At 49.3% G+C, this 16,147-nt stretch overlaps 1 protein-coding gene across 1 annotated transcript; it reads left to right on the top strand.

Annotated features, from left to right (window-relative positions):
* The first annotated feature begins 447 nt into the window (after positions 1 to 447).
* Ankrd66 (ankyrin repeat domain 66) lies at positions 448 to 16,040 on the top strand. Its single transcript, XM_042671883.1, has 5 exons — positions 448 to 493; positions 5,105 to 5,275; positions 6,433 to 6,661; positions 7,490 to 7,666; positions 15,788 to 16,040. The coding sequence occupies exons 1-5, from the start codon at positions 448 to 450 to the stop codon at positions 16,038 to 16,040; spliced, it is 876 nt and encodes a 291-aa protein (XP_042527817.1).
* Positions 16,041 to 16,147: the final 107 nt, after the last annotated feature.

Genomic DNA, 16,147 nt, shown 5'->3' with positions numbered 1-16,147 from the left:
CAAAGAGAATATTCTGTCAGGGAAGTTGATTCAGGGTGTCCGTGGTACACAAGAAAGGCTGGAAATAAAAAAGAGTCTCTGGGCCAAGGTGACTGGGCAGAAGTGGGGTAAGATGACGTCAAGGCAGGAAGATAGAACCTTTCTGTAAAGCCCATCCGAAAGTCAGTATGTAAGAAAGCCACAAGGACCCATCTTCAGGCTGCAGCTCACCCAACAGAGGCGGAAGGAGCCTCCTCGCTAGCTATTTCTCTGCTCCTAGGCTTTGCTAGCAAAACACCACCTTAAAGGAAACGTGGCCTACCTGGAAGTCATTAACTCTGTTCAACAAGACTTCATAAGCCTCCCAGGAGACCACTACATACCTGCAGCAGCCACAATGGAATCTTAGAATCAGCATAGCCCTCTCTCCAGCCCAGTGACAGAGATGGTCCAAGATGTCAATCAACCATGGTCCTCTTCCCTCAGGAGGCAAGCCTTGAAGAGCTTCTGAAAAGTGAGTAGAGACTAAAGGGATCAAATGTTCTGGAAACCTCAGCAGGGACTTGATTCTGGCCTTTCAGGTCCAAAATGCGGGGAACTCTCTAGAGATCAAAGAGCTGAGGTGGATCAGCTCTCTCAAGCATTCAACAAGAAGTAGAGCAAATTGGTGTGACTGTTTAAATTGACTGGGTGTCAGTGTCCATGTCTGCAAACCACTTACATTTCATGGCTGGAGTTGGTGCTGGTGAAATAATAACATGCTGAGAACAATATCGTGTGCATCCCTTCCACACATTCTCCATCCCCTCAACGAGTCTCCATTACCTTCAGCTGCTCGGGCTCTCAGGTACCCATCTGCCCACGTTGCTGTATTTTCTCTTTCATAGACATTGAGGTTAGAAATCCATCATTTCCCAGGCAGGAAGTCTTAGCTTCCATGATGTTTCAAATCCAAGTGACTTGGATTTGAATACAGTGGGGCAGATAAAAACATCCCGATCCACCAGAGGACTTGAATACATCTCCCTCCCTTTTCTTGTGTCTATCGTAGGGATAAGAATGGTACCTGCCCCCACACAATTAAACGTGTCAACCCGTGTGGCTTTATCACCATTATCATCTGTTAAGGGACACCACATTTGGACTAAAGAAGACAGGATTGCTCAAGAGTTTCCCTGTGAGGCAGAGGAACCAGCCCCCCTGCTTCCCCAACACACACCAGCTACAGAGGAAGCTGAAGCTGATTGGTCAGCTTGTGCTGGGGAAGGCGGGGTCAGTTTCCATGGTGAGAGCACAACACCACCCTGGACCTTAAGTCTGGAAGGAGACACAGAGCTCCATGGAAAAACCTAGTAAGTAGTTTCCTATTCCCCCTCTCCTGTTGACTCTAGCAGGTATGGTAATATCTATGAAACATAAGTAGTTCCTATTCCCCCTCTCCTGTTGACTCTAGCAGGTATGGTAATATCTATGAAACATTTAGTATTTGTTTACTGAAGACCTGTATTCCTACTTTTTAAACCAAGATACATTTGCAAAAAAGACAAGAATTCATTCGCACTTACTCAAATGCACAACGCTGCACTCAAGTTCACTAAAGGTAGCAGTCCGTGACACGTGCACTCCAAAGCGAAGGCAGGAAGTTTGCAAGTTCAAAACCAGCTTGGGATATATAATGAAGCCTTGTCTCGAATTAAAAACCTAATCCAACACACCAAAAAAAAATCCTCAAAAAATAAGCTGGTGAGTTATATCCATTTTGTGCAAAAAGAGTTTTCCTTTTTTTTTGGTTCAAAAAACGTCCCACTGAAGTTATTTATTTTAATATGCGTTTCATTGGCTTTAAGTGGTGGCATAAAGGAGCTTCAGTTCCACATGCTGGTTTGTGAGTACAAAGCATCTTGATCGGTGTCACCCCTTCCATCATCCCTCCCCATTTACTGTTTGAAAACAGCTGTATTTAGAGTTAATTCGCTCACTATAAAACTGAATTCGTTTAAAGTGTGTAATTCCATGAGTTTTGGCAGTCTAGGGCTGTGCAAACATTATCTCCTACATTGTAATATTAAGACATTTCATTATCCAAGAAATAAACCCTGTGTTTTCTCAGCAGTCATTCTGAATGTCCACCCTCACCCCAGGCCCAGGCAATGCATAATTCCCCTTTGGCCTCCATGCTTTGCTGCTGTGGGCTTGTTACATGGAGGAAAACAGGATGCTCTGCTCACAGGCCTGCTTTCAGACCCATCCAGGAAGCCTGGGTTGCAATTCACTCCTTGTGATGGCCAGATAACATTCTTGGCCACGGGCAATCTGCATTTTATCTATGACTCTACTGACTGACATTTGAGGTGTTTTCACTTTGTACCTATCATGAGTAATGCATAAGCATTAGTCATATGTGCAATGTTTCATAGGGATAGATATTTTCATTCTTTTGAAAGCACATTCTAATAGAATATCCCCATTTCCCAATGTCAAAACTTACTACAAAGCTACAGGAATAAAGACTGCTGTGGGACTAAGAAGAGAGAGAGAGAGACCCACAGAATAGAATTGAGAACCTAGAAAAACATGCCAAATTGCTTAGACAGATGATAGATAGATGGTAGATGGGCAGATAGATACTATAGACAGAACATAGGTAGAGTGATAGATAAATAGGTAGAGAAAGGAATAAAAGAAAAATATAGATGATGATAGATTCAAAATCATAACACAGTGGAAAACACAGGACTATCTCTTTGTGAGGTAGAGGTCCAGTTTCATTCTTTTGCATGTGAACATCTATCTGCTGGGCTCCATTTGCTTACAGCCACTCACCATTCCTTTCCTGCTGAATTGCTTACTGAAAACAGCAAGTGTAAGTCCTCCAACTTTTGCTGTTTATTGTTTTTTAAATTTAGGGTCAGTGTTTCAATTTCTCTGGAAATAATTTTACTGCCCAAGGACAGCTTCTACTTGAATGATGACTCATGCACAGGAAGTCGCGCCAGATCACTGGCGTGGACTCACATGTGGAACAAATTGGGCTGGTTTAAGGGTAAACATGTTTAGAGACTTACATAGAAGACAAGCAGAATGCCTGCCAGACGTGATTGCACACATGGCTGTGCATTTGTGCAGGGTTAGTGGCACCTGTGGATTAGACACACTAGTATTTTTGTTCCCCATTTTCTAATCCACCAAGTACTCCAGCATAAGGGCTTTGTATCAAAGCAATGTTTTTTGTCAGTCATGGGGCTTGAACTCTGGGCCTGGGCGCTGTCCCTCAGCTCTTCAGCTCAAGGCTAGTGCTCTACCACTTGAGCCACAGCACCACTTTCGGTTTTGTGTTGGTTTATTGGAGATAAGAGTCCCATGGACTTTCCCGCTCAGGCTGGCTTTGAACTGCAATCCTCAGATCTCGGTCTCCTGCGTAGCTAGGATTACAGGCGTGAGCCACCAGCACGTGGCTTGAAGCAGATTTTGAAAGCACAGTGCAGTCTGTGCTATCTTCTCTGTAACCCAACTTAGTACCTGCAGAACATGTAACCATGAGCCATGACTAACCGGTGTCCTGCACACACAGAGATTCTGACCCACCTAGAATTCAGGTCTAGGCTACTTCATTAAAAAAAACCCATCAATGAATTTTCATGAGAACAACTGCTGTCTCGTGCAAGGTTCCACTCCTCCTCTCTGCCCTCGAACCCCTGCTTTCTGTCCAGAAAGATCCCGCATCTTGCAGTCTGGTGAATGAACTAGTTGCGATCACTAAGGAAGGTTCCCAGGTCTCACCAAATCAGAATCGGCCATTAAGCAAGAGCACAAAGTGGTTGGTTTGCATGCAGACCATGGTGTACAAGCCAATCGGCTCCCACCTTTGCAACCTTAGATCACCATCTAAGGGTCTGGGGCCTCCATAGGTTGGTACTGTGAGGCGTGTGAATTTCCCTCTTCACCCCTGCATTTGTCACCCCCGGGTCACTGCTTAGAGTGTTGATGGTAACGGCAGTTAAGGATCTCAAACTCAGGAAGAGTGCATCACTGGTCAGAGGGACACTGTGTGGAGTTCACATAGTTCCAGCCACAGGGTTCTCTGTTCTTAGCCGCTCTGGGGCTTGACGAGCTTCCTGGCCCCAGACAACCTCTCCAGGAGGGGAGAGGACTCACGGAGGCCCGGGCAGTGCGAGAACACAGAATGAACTTGACCACCTCCCTGACCAGGCCCTTCCCCCCGCCTCCACCTGCCCCAGGTCTGTCTTCTTCGCCTTGAGGAAGCCATGGGCTGGGGGAGGAAGGTGGAGACAAGGCCGGCAGGGAGGGGTGGAACAGGAAGCGTCCCTCTTGTGATTGATAAGTTGTTTGGAAGTTCCCAGGTAATAGCCTCAGCCTAAAAAATACCTGCTGTCTGTCCCAGTGGAGACAAAGGCCATTCACCTTTAGTCTAGACACTGGACATCGTGTGGCTCCTGCCACAGATATGGTGCGGCCTGTGTTGGGATCTTCAATGGTCAGTCATCAAGACTGCGCCTTAGTTACCCTTTGGGATCCAGCCTGCGACTCTTAGAGAGAAAAGATCCTCTCATGTCCCAGTCTTACTGGATGACTTCCTGCCTGCCTGCCTGCCTGCCTGCCTGCCTGCCTTCCTTCCTTCCTTCCTTCCTTCCTTCCTTCCTTCCTTCCTTCCTTCCTTCCTTCCTTCCTTCCTTCCTTCTCTGGCTGTCTGGCTCTAGGGATGTTCTCACAGCATCGAATCCACCTGGAGGGCTGAGGCTATAATCAAGTCATTGTACAGATGAGAAAGACAGAATTCTGAACTTCAGGAAATGCGATGAGAACGTCCAAGTTGGAGTGGGGCTGGTGCAGGAGTGTGGTTTGAGCTGCACGCAGAGTGCTGGTCTGGGGTTTAGATACAATTCCGTGCGGAGGGGTGCGTGCGTGGGCAGTTTGGGGTAGAGGACTGACATTTGGTCTACAGAGGAGCGAGGTTCCGAGCACCCGCTTAGCAGAGCACGCGCGCGGGCACCTTCTGTGTGAATTCACCAGGCAGGAAAGAACAGCACAGACACAGAAACCCAGGAAGCTCTCACTAGGAAGAGGGCGTGTATGGAGTTTCCTAAGTGGCCGGCTTCTTGCACAGATTCGGTCACAGAACTGACCAAGCTGTCAGACATGACAAAGCTCCACCAAGCGGTGGCCGCCGGGGACTGCAGCTCAGTGCGAAAGATCTTGAAGAAAGGCCTCTGTGACCCAAACTACAAGGACACGGACTGGAACGACCGGACCCCACTTCACTGGGCTGCAATCAAAGGTGGGTGGGGCATGCTGGGGGAGGGGGCTCAGCCCTTCGAGTTCACCGCTCACGAGTCCGTCAGTCTGCAGGCTGTGTGGGGCGGGCGTAAGGAACGTGGGTGGACCCTGTCCCTCCTCACCCACCCTTGCAGCTTCAGCACTGCAGATGAGCCCTTGGGAGCCTCCAGGCCTCAGTTTGTCCCTGGAACCTGAGAGGGGATGCAGTAAGATAAGGCGTGTACAAGGCCCTGCATATAGATCGGCTCTTCATTCCTAATCATCATCGACCCTCATCTGCCCTCATCTGGACCAAGAGAGGAACTTCATCTCTCTGAATCCCCCAGGCCTGACCAAGGCCCGGCTGTGCATGGGTGTCAGGGGTACCCGCAGCTGATTGGCTGGTCAGGGGTTTTGGCAATTCAGTGCCATCAAAGAATATTAAGGAAGAAAGGCTGACAGTCAATGCTGCTTTGTAACTGTGTTCTGTCCTGGGGAGAGAATGGATCGGCCGCAAGCCAGATCGGCCGTGGGAAACTTAGTTGGGACATTTCGTTTTCCTTCAGAAATCTTAGCACAAAGCAATTGGTAGCGCGCTCAAATGACCCTTGCTGAACTGCTTTGCTCTGCACTGCCTGTGTCGCGGTGCAGGGTTTCTCTGTGATGTCACATGCCCTCCTTTAGGACGTGATGGGTCCGTGGTCATGTCCTTTATTTTCCAAGAAACAAGCACTTGTTAGTACGTGGTGCTGTCAGGAGATGAAACTCGGTCTACCTGGCTGGAAACCTCGTGGGCTTATACTGTAGGCTGCATTCCCAGTGGCTATGAAGACACGTGCTCTTGACATCCACATTGGGGCCGCAGAATCAAGAACGAGCTTACTGGTGTTTCTATGGGCCACGATTGGAGCAGATGTCCAGGCTGACTTTGGGACACAGGACAGCAATGTCCTGGAACGGATTACAACAAGCTCGTGGAGAGCTCAGATCTCAGGTGGGGATGGGGTTCTTAGAGTGAAGGTAGGGCATTGACTCTCCCAATAAAAAGACCGAGGGGCAATGATAGCAAGCTGGAAGGACACTGAAAGCCGATTTCCTTCCTTCTTCATGTGGACGAGGCTAAGCCCGCATGGACATTCTTCTCTTGACCTCATTCTGTGTCTGCTTTGTATACTGAAGGACAAATGGAGGCGATGCATCTCCTGCTGGAGCACGGAGCCAGACCCTGCCTGGTGACGGATGTGGGCTGGACTCCGGCTCACTTCGCAGCAGAGGCAGGGCACCTGAGCGTGCTCAAAGCCCTGCACGCATGGCACGCTGCCATCGATGCCCCAGACTTCTTTGGAGACACGCCCAAGAGGATTGCACAGATCTACGGGCAGACAGCCTGTGTGGCCTTCCTGGAGAGGTAAGTTCCACTGCATAAAAAAATAAAAAGGGGCGGGAGGGGTGAGCTGGGAAGGTGGCTCAGTGGTAGAGTGCTTGCCTAGCATGCATGAAGCCCTGGGTTCGATTCCTCCATACCACATAAGCAGAAAAGCTGGGAGGGGTGCTGTAGCTCATGTGGTAGAGCACCAGCCTTGAGCAAAAGATGCTCAGGGACGTGCCCAGGCCCCAAGTTCAAGTCCCAGAACTAGCAAAAAATTTAAAAAAGGAAAAATTACAATTAAAAGGAAACAAAGCAAAACAGCCTCCCAATAATATATAGGCTACTTTGCACTTGAGGAACATGAGCACTTTAAGAAGGAGCTGTTCTTGTCAGGAGCTGGTGGCAGACACTTGTCATCCTAGCTACTCAGGAGGCTGAGAAGCGAGGATTACAGTTTGAAACCAGCCCTGGCAGGAACACCTGTGAGATTCTTTTCTCTATTGAACCACCAAAAAGCCAGAAGTAGAGCTGTGGCTCAGATGATTGAGCAACAGCCTTGAGCACAAAAGCTCAAGAACAGTACCCAGGCCCTGGGTTCAAGACCTAGTACCAACACAAATAATAATAAAACATTTTTTTTAATGAGTTGCTCCTTCTTCAAACCCTCTGCATCCACGTGTTCATTCACCCCCGGTCCGTGGCTTTTCTCCACTTCCAAGCAGTTTGTGCGATGTGGGCACACTTGACCACCTTCCTTCTCCAGTGCACAAGTGTGCGTGTGCACGCAGAGCACAGACGGGTGCTAGTCCTCACGCCAGGACAGGCTGGCTGGCACCGTGCTGAGAAGCCCCGATCCTCCCTTCCCAGGGCGGAGCGGGAGTGCCAGGCCCACCGTAGCCAGGCCCAGCACGCAGGGCTGCGTCTGGATGAGCAGGACGCAGACTGGCACACCAAGAAGCGAGAGCTGGAGCTGTCTCTTCCTTCCCCGTGCCGCCGCCGCCGCCGCACGAAGAAGAAGAGCGAGAGAAGCCCAGGCCCCGCCAGGCCCGGCCACGCCAGGGCGTGGAGACGCGCGTGAGAAGAGGGAGTCCCAGGACTTGAACCCGTGTTTTCTGGCTGAGGACCTTGCCTGGCATCTGTCCGGCAAAGCTGGTTAGGTCTTCCCATAATTTATCTCGAGGCTCTTTAGAGGCCTCTGACCCATCCCAGGACCGGAAGTTCAGTTTGAGCATCTTCCCTGGGTGTTCCTAGACACACGCAGGTGCTTCGTTGCTCAAACCTGCAGTATGCAGAACAGCCAGGAGGGGACAAAGCCAGCGGGTCAGCTGCTTGTGCCTGGTCTCTGGGGATTTGCCCCATCCGCACACCCCTCCCCCCCTCCCCCCCTCTCCCCTCAGCGTGCACACAATTGCAGAATGTCAGCAATCCAAGAGAAGATGCTAAGGAAACTTGGGTATGGGCTGGGGAGAAAATAGTAAGTAACAACAGAAATCCGAAGTGGTATGAAACCAAGCATCATCAGTTTAATCCATAAAAAAACAAAAGCACAGTTTCAAAGTATTTTTCCCCCCTTTGGGCTTAGGAACACAGGCTTGTCAGTGGCATTTTGACCCACGTTCTTGTCTACACAGGAGCAAAAGCTAGTCAACACATCAGCTCAGAGAGAAACCACCAGAAATCCTGAGGTGACTTAATTACCTCCCAGATGACTAATTAAAGATCATGTAAAAATCGTAGAACTTGTGCTTAGAGTTCCACTTTTTCTTCTGATATCATATGAGGGTTCTATTGCTATTTTGTCATATTGGTGTCTTACCTAATCATCGGACTGATTTGTCTGCAGTGCCTCTCTTCTGTTACCAATGGTTATTGGAATAGTGCATTGGTCCATATTGTATATGTTAGTGACACTGTAGATTAAACTTACATAAATTACCTTATGCTATGTATTTTTTATTACTGTGTTAATTTTGCAAAGTGGGAGGTATTTAATGTGACAAAACATAGTACTCAGATTGAGATTTATAACACACAATGGGAATGGAAGACTTAGCACAGAAGGGTAAAAGGGTCCATTAATAATACTGAATATTGACTGGTTAAAATGCTAATACCGTAGATGTTTTAAAGCTAAATACAATTTGTGATTGTCGATTCACTTCTTGTCCCTTTGTAAATCATGTGACTAGTTGCAGGTTTGGGGTTCACCTGTGTGGTTTATGCTCTCCCTGTATGAGCCCTGCTCTGGAATCCAGAGCCTTAGAGCCTCCAGTCAAAGACTAATCAGGTGTCTTGGCATCTATACATTCTTGATTTATGTATTTCCCTGCTTAATGAATGTCTTCAGCTGCTGGATATCTTTATTATGCATAATAAAGGCCATATTTGGTTTAAAATTCCTAAAATTTAAAAAGCATCAATATTTTGCCAGTCACCGGTGGCTCACACCTGTCATCTTAGCGACTTGGGAGGCTGAGATCTGAGGACCGTGGTTCAATGCCAGCCTGCGGCAGGAGAAGTCCATGCATGCACATGCTTGCACACACAAACAAGGAATAGAACTGTGGCTCAAGCCTTGAGCACAAAAACTCAGGGACGGTGCCCAGGCCCTGCTACCCACTAGCAACCAAGGAACTTGTTAGCAATTTTTGTACCTCAAGTTCATAATTAGAGAAGGCAGCGTCTGCTTTGACATCTGTTCTTCCTCTCTGTCCTCCAGCCATTATCCAATTGTGTTAGCTTCTACGTGAATGGAGCCCCAAGGATTTTCTTTCTTTAAGTGTTTGCCACGTGTCTCTGGGGCTGCTTCTCAGTGATGGATGGCAAATTCTAAACACCTGCCATCTGCATGTGACCACGTGAAGTTTGAGGTTTGAGTAGCATCACTGCTATGAATATGTTCCTCTGCGTAAGACTTGGTGGCCATCAGAGAAATTTCTAGAACTGGTGGTCAAGCAAAGACTTGGCACAAAAGAAAAGAGGCTCTTTTTCTAAAAATGGGTAAAGTATTTTTTACATGTCACAAAGCACTTTAAAGGGCACGATTTAGTGGTAATTTTTTTTTTTTTTTTGTCAGTTGTGGGGCCTGAACTCTGGGCCTGGGCGCTGTCCCTCAGCTCTTCAGCTTACGGCTAGCGCTCTACCACTTTAGCCACTTTCAATTTTCTGGTGGTTGATTGGAGATAAGAGTCTCATTGACTTTCCTGCCTGGGTTGGCTTTGAACTGCAATCTTCAGATCTCAGCTCCTGAGTAGCTAGGATGACAGACATGAGCCACCAGAGCCTGGCTAGTGGTTGTTTTTAAGTCAACACATAGAGTTGTGCAACCATCACTGCAGTGCAATTGTAAAGCATTTTCCATCAGCCCCAAGAGATCTCTCCACACCGTTAGCAATCATCTCTTTACCACCCCAGCCCCTGCTGGCACTGACCATTTCCTCGACTTTATAGATCCCCCTTTTTTGGACATTTCATGCACAAGGCTAGATGAGCACTCAGAGCCACCATTTCCATTGCTCATTTGTGGGACAGATCCATCCACCAATATGTATTTGGTAGGGAATGTGTGCTGGGTGCTATGCTAGGTACCTGCCTTAACACAGGCCAGGTCCCTTCCAGCTGAGAAGGCAAGAAATGACACAGAGACAGTGGAGGCCCGGTGGGAAGTGCACGCGGAGGTTCTAGAATGTCCGGAAGCCTTCACCCGACACCCAGATGGGGTCTGGAGTGGTCAGAGGATGGGGCAGACGAATGGACAACTGCAGGGCCAGCTGGGGCTCGTCAGGGGGAGGGGCAGGGGAGCAGAGCATGGCCGGGCCAGGCAGCTGCTGTGTGGAGGCTCAGACCCGGGAATGCGATTCTCTGAGAGCGCACAGCCAGTTTGCTAAGAGTGAGCAGCCTGTGTGGGAGTCAGGGGGCCTGGGAAAGCCAGGGGAGGGGGTGGCCCTGGGGAGAAAAGGAAGGCAGGACGCACCTGCCAGTGGTGTGGTAGGAGGTCTGTGAAGGAAGGACTACGGACAGACGGACAGGGCTGGTTGTGACAGAGCAGTGACATTGCAAACATCCTGGAACAGGCCCTGCTTGCAAACAGGAGACCCCCTGGAGGAACTGCAGGGACAACTGGGGCCACTAGGTGGCGCCTCAGCCCATTCGTTCACAGCCTGGATTCCCCCCAAGTCAAATTGTCTGATCCCAGAGACGTCTAACCCTGGGGAAATTCTCCTAAGTTGTGCACCAGTGAATCCTCTCATCCATGAACTCGGAGAGCAATGGGGCCCTTCTAGGGCCTGTGACATTAAGTGACCAACGATTTGGTGGCACTTCACATTTTTCTCCACAGCCATGGATGTCCCCATTCTTCTGGAATGTTCTCTCATTTTATTCACCACTATATGCTTCTATTTGTCCTCCTGGCAAATGGAAGTACCTACGATCACCTGTAAGTGCAGCTGTTGACGTTATCTTGGAAGCTGTGCTTCGCCTCGTGAGCTCTGGTTGGCTACTACATGCCCTTGTCTGTTTCATGTTTCCAGAGAACAAACTTCTCTTCCAGAGTTTCATGGACTTTCCTGCCCAGGCTGGCTTTGAACTACCGGCTCCAGATGGTAGCCTCCTGCATAGTCATGAACCACCAGTGCCTACATGTTTTGATGCTTTTGTGAAGATATATACCAAAAAAGAATCTTAAACTGAGAATATTTGATGCAATGTTCTTATTTTCCTGAAGCCACCGTGTAGCATAGCAAAAAGCATGGCGCCTTTGAACGTGGTACACGCTCTGTGCCTCCTCCTCTTTTTGAAACAAGGTCTCAACTCTGTAGCCGGAAGCCAGCCTCAAACTCAAGGTTCTACTGTCTCAGCCTCTCACATTCTGTGATTACAGTTGGGAGCCTCACACCGGGCTCCAGATAAGAGGTTTTATGTGGCTACTTTCTCAAAGTCACTCAAAACCATGGTAAAACATCGACTTTCATTTTTATTAGCTGTATGACCTAGGAGTTGCAAATAAAAGTAAAACAAACAAACAAGCAAACAACCCAAACCATGAATTGTCTATGATTTTAGTTTTCCCCTTCCCTCCTAAGCACCTGCTGCTAATGAGCCCAACTAGTCAGCAATAAATTCCTGCCCCACAGCCACAGTCCACACTTAGTGCTTTGAACTGTTTCTCTACCCCACACAGGTGTAATCAGCAAATTTACCTACTAAGCAGGACACTGGCGACTTACAGAATGAACAATTCTCTGGGATGCCAAACAGAATTCCACCTCTAGTGCCACACAAATCCCACATACTCCAATGATGAGCGAAACTGCACACTCACCTTATTTCTACAGATACTCTTTAAAGAAAAAAAAAGCTGAAATCAATTTGCAGTATCCACGATCACTGAAAACATCTAAACAAGTTACAAGTGCCGCTTCAATTGCTTGTCTCACACAGATTTTCCTGGTGTAAGAGTTTCTGTGACCACCCCCCCCTGCATTATTTGTGACAGCGTGGTGCCCTCTTGTGGCACAGACAAAAACCAGAGAAAGACAAAAACCAGAGAGAGGCAAATTAGGAAGCATGGAACCAGTCAAGGCCTGGGCCTAATGTACTGAACCCCCAGAACTGAGTTTTAAAAGCAAATACATCTCAGTAAGTGCGTCTGCCTACTCAATATAACATAAAGCAACGTGCTAGCTGGCAAATGACATCACCAAGGTGTGACGTCCCTTAACAGACCAAGAAAGCAATGTTCAAAGACGCCAACCGCTCTCAAATCACAACATAAAAAAGCATGGGGTATCGTGCTCAGTACCCAAGACCTTCCGTGAACTCAGCACCAGTGTGCCGAGAGTCTACTGCAGACTACAGAGGAAACACAGACAAATACAGGCGAATGCACAGCAACTGGAAAAACACCTACCTGTGGAGCCTTCCTCCACGTTCTTGATGTTTCTCAGGCTCCGTGAGTGAACAGGCAGGGGCTGGGGGGGCCTTTGGGGGGCCGAGGCAGCCGTGGAAGGGCATGGTGCTGCCCAGGGGAAGGAGGAAGGGGCAGGGGAAAGGTGTGAGGCACGGGCCTAGAGTGTGAGCTATGAAGCCCCAGGACTTCGTGACTTGGTTGCTGAGGAAGACCTAGGTAGAGGATGCTGGTCAGACAGGTGTGAGCACCGGCAGGAGGCTGAAGGGGCAGAGGGAGAGGACTCAAGTATTTAAGAACAGAAGGGCTGGGGGTGGGGTGTGGCTCAGGTGGGAGAGGCCTGTTGAGTCAGGCCCAGCTTCTGAGTTCACACCTTATTATCATCACCCCTCATCTTAAATGAATAGACCTAGAGAACAGGGTTGGGAGTTACTCTTAGTCTATCTCGGGCTGGGTGGTGGATGGACCCAGATGAATGATCCATCCAGCTCCTCTTCTTGCTTAGTGTGGCTGGCTTGGGAGCTGAAATTTGGAGCTGGCGAAGCCCTGAGCTCCGAGCTGAGGAGTCAGAGGCTTGGGTGTTGGCGGGAGACTGGGTGCGTGGTGGAGCTGAAGCAGGGGGTGGGAACTGAGGCACTTTCCTGCCCTCAGGGCCTCAGCCCTTGCTCTGCTGAGGACCCCTGGGATCACTGGGAGCCTGGGCTTAGTGCTTCCCGGTGTGTGTGTGATCGTTGGCAGGCATCTTCAGATGTGATATCCGTGCGCTCAGCCTCTTGATGGTCCGAATCCGGGATAGATGGGTGGATCTTTCCTGAAACGCATCTTCTCCAGCCTCTGAAGTCCTGCCTCCGTTCCTGGGGCAACGCTGTTTTGACCAGGAGATCAAGAGCCAAATGTTACCACACCCACCACATTAAATCTACTCTGGAGGGGAGCGGTGACGGTCAGATTACCCGTTTACCGTCCAGCACCTCACAAAGCTTTCCGGGGATTCTTGGACACTGGAATATTTTAGGGAGGGAGACAGGTGTCCACGGAGCCTCCCATTGCCTCCCCTGACTTTTCCCATTCTGAGGCCTGTTAACTTCGTAGCCAATCCAGCTGGCCCTGATGGCGCCCTCTCCTGGTGGCTTTGATCATGACACCACGTCTCTCTGCCCTCAGTCTCCCTCCTTAAAACATTCCAGGGTCCCAGAATCCCCAGATAACCAGGCAGCTCTGTACATGAAACAATCATGTGTCTTTTTAAGATATTTGTAATCTTAGCCTGTATCTTGTACCCTCACTCCCCAGGCTGTGGAAAGCAGATCTCTTCCCTAGCATTGCCTTTCTGAGGACAGCCAGGCCCAAGCCTGGCATCCGCCTGGCTTCTGTCTTTGCTTTAGAATTTAGACGGTCCTGCCCAGGGACCGTCTCTGCCATTAACAGATGCTACTGATCCTTTCTGAAATCAGGGGGCGGGCTCATAGCTCACCGCGGAGGGGCTCCACTGCAAATCCTTTGCCAGGTTTGAACAGTAGGGAGATAAATGGGGGTGGGGGGGAAGGAATGAAGAAGGCTGTCTATCAGATTCTGAGGCAGGGTTAGCTCCAGGCAGAAAGAACGCTGTCATCATGAGGTAGGAGACCGCTCTATCTCCTCCACATCACTTCCCATGGCTCCTTCTTGCCCCTGGAAATGCCTGCATTGCAGCCTGACTATCTACAACTAGCTCTGCAGAGAGCTGAGAGATTCCTTAACCACACGTTTGTTCTTTGAGCCGTCTAGCTCAAGCCCACTGGTTCCCCAAACAGGGAAGAGCACTTTCTATTAAATCCCTGGCCCTGCCGCATTTCTTTGTGTGGGTCTGCATTCATTTATGTGTTGGTAACACCAAGCATCTGAGATCGTCCCTTCTGGGGCCCCCCACTGGTAAGGAGGTCTACCCCCCATCACAAGAGAAGGGTGATCTTTGGGTCCTGGAAAGGAGCCCATGGAAGGTGCACGCAGAGCTGCTGAGCAGCTCATCAAGGCCCTCACCTGGCTTCCTGGTGACTGGGACGTCTTCCCTAGCTCTCCAACCTCTCCATTCTCCAAGCGGCGGCACCTGAGCAGGAATCTCCAAGGTTCTTCTCAAGCCACACCCCAGGAAAGCTGTTCTTGCTGCATTGATCTCTCTGCTTCTGTACATCCGGGTGTGCTCCGACCAGGAAACTGGAGGCTGGTGGGATCATTGACCTTTCTCATAGAAAGGAACCATCATGACACGGAGAGTGGAAACATCTGTTTCATGCAAACCCCACAGAGCCTGCTCATGGCCGTCTGCTGCGCCGTCTCCCTGTGTCAGAATCGTGAGGCTCCTTCTCTGACGTGAAACAGAAGTCCCAAATTCTGGGCTCTGGGACCTGTGTTTTCTATTTATTTTTAACACCTGTCTTGGGGTTTGAACTCAGGGCCTAGATACTGTCCTTGAGTTTCTCTGCATCCTTAGAGGCCCACTTTTCTGAACAAATGTCTGGGGCTGGGACGGCTGGGACCTCCGGCACCAGAGGCCTCGCACGTGGTAGAACGGGAGCAGATACTTCATCCCTGGGTTGCCACGGTCCTAGGTATAAACAGCTGCCACTTAAATGCCACTGCAATAGTGTTAGTCAGGATCTATGTGACCTTGAGTAAGGACTGTCACCTTGCTCTAGCTGCATTTGGAGAGCAAATTGGAGTTACTAGTTGGGTCTCATTCATAGATTTATTGCAAAGATCAAATAATAACGACATCTCAGGTCCTTAAAGAGTTCCTTGTCCAAACATTAGGAATGTGTTACTCGCTGTGGCATGGCAATAGTACTACTTCTGTTAAAACCATCCCTATCATTATTTCTGAGTTTTGAAACCTAAAAGAACGGAAAGAATATTTACAATAAGCCCCGGTATAGCTGCCATCACCTAGATTCTACCATGAGTATCTGCTCCGTTACTTATCTATACATACCCCTCGCCCCTGGGCTCACCTTCTTTTTTTTTTCTTTTTCTAAGCTGCATTTTAGTGAAAACTGCACACAAGCACGTGCCCATGTTTCTCACTGTCTAAAACTCAGCTGTCAGCAGACCTCAACCTTGGGCCTGACGGTGTAAATAAAGTTTTATCAGAACCCTGCCATGTTCATCTCTTCACCTGTCCTCAACGGCGGCTTTCTGGAGACAGCAGGAGTGTGTGTTAGTTTCCAGAGGGATCCCGAGGCCTCTGCAGTGTGTGATCTTTTCTCTGTGACTCTTAACAGGAAACGTGGTCTCTGGGCCCACTCACCTCTGAGTTCTCGTTACTATGAAGCTCACAAGGCCTGTGGTTGCGAGAAGCTCACCGGCCATGGTTACGGGCAGCGAGAGGCTCACCGGCCATGGTTACGGGCAGCGAGAGGCTCACCGGCCATGGTTACGGGCAGCGAGAGGCTCACCGGCCATGGTTACGGGCAGCGAGAGGCTCACCCGCCACAGAGGAGGCAGCCGCTGGAAGATCACATGTTCCAGAAGTAGGTGAAGGGAGAGAACATGTAACCTTCCCAGCTCAGCCCCAGCGGGACCCCGCCCCGGAGTTTATGAGTCTCCTGTGTGTCTGACAACAGATCATTTGCTGACTTTCA

The sequence above is a fragment of the Dipodomys spectabilis genome, unplaced genomic scaffold (genome assembly GCF_019054845.1).
Source record: "Dipodomys spectabilis isolate Male_0828 unplaced genomic scaffold, ASM1905484v1 ptg000669l, whole genome shotgun sequence".
Taxonomy (NCBI): Eukaryota; Metazoa; Chordata; class Mammalia; order Rodentia; family Heteromyidae; genus Dipodomys; species Dipodomys spectabilis.
This window is presented reverse-complemented; position numbering and strand designations above follow the sequence as displayed.

What these genes read in the sequence shown, in the direction of transcription:
- Ankrd66 (XM_042671883.1), top strand. Translation starts at nt 448, where the DNA reads ATGGTCCTCTTCCCTCAGGAGGCAAGCCTTGAAGAGCTTCTGAAAA. An exon ending in TCACTGGGCTGCAATCAAAG is followed by an intron (nt 5,276 to 6,432) that starts GTGGGTGGGGCA and finishes TGTATACTGAAG; the next exon opens with GACAAATGGAGGCGATGCAT. An exon ending in AGAAGCCCAGGCCCCGCCAG is followed by an intron (nt 7,667 to 15,787) that starts GCCCGGCCACGC and finishes GACTCTTAACAG; the next exon opens with GAAACGTGGTCTCTGGGCCC.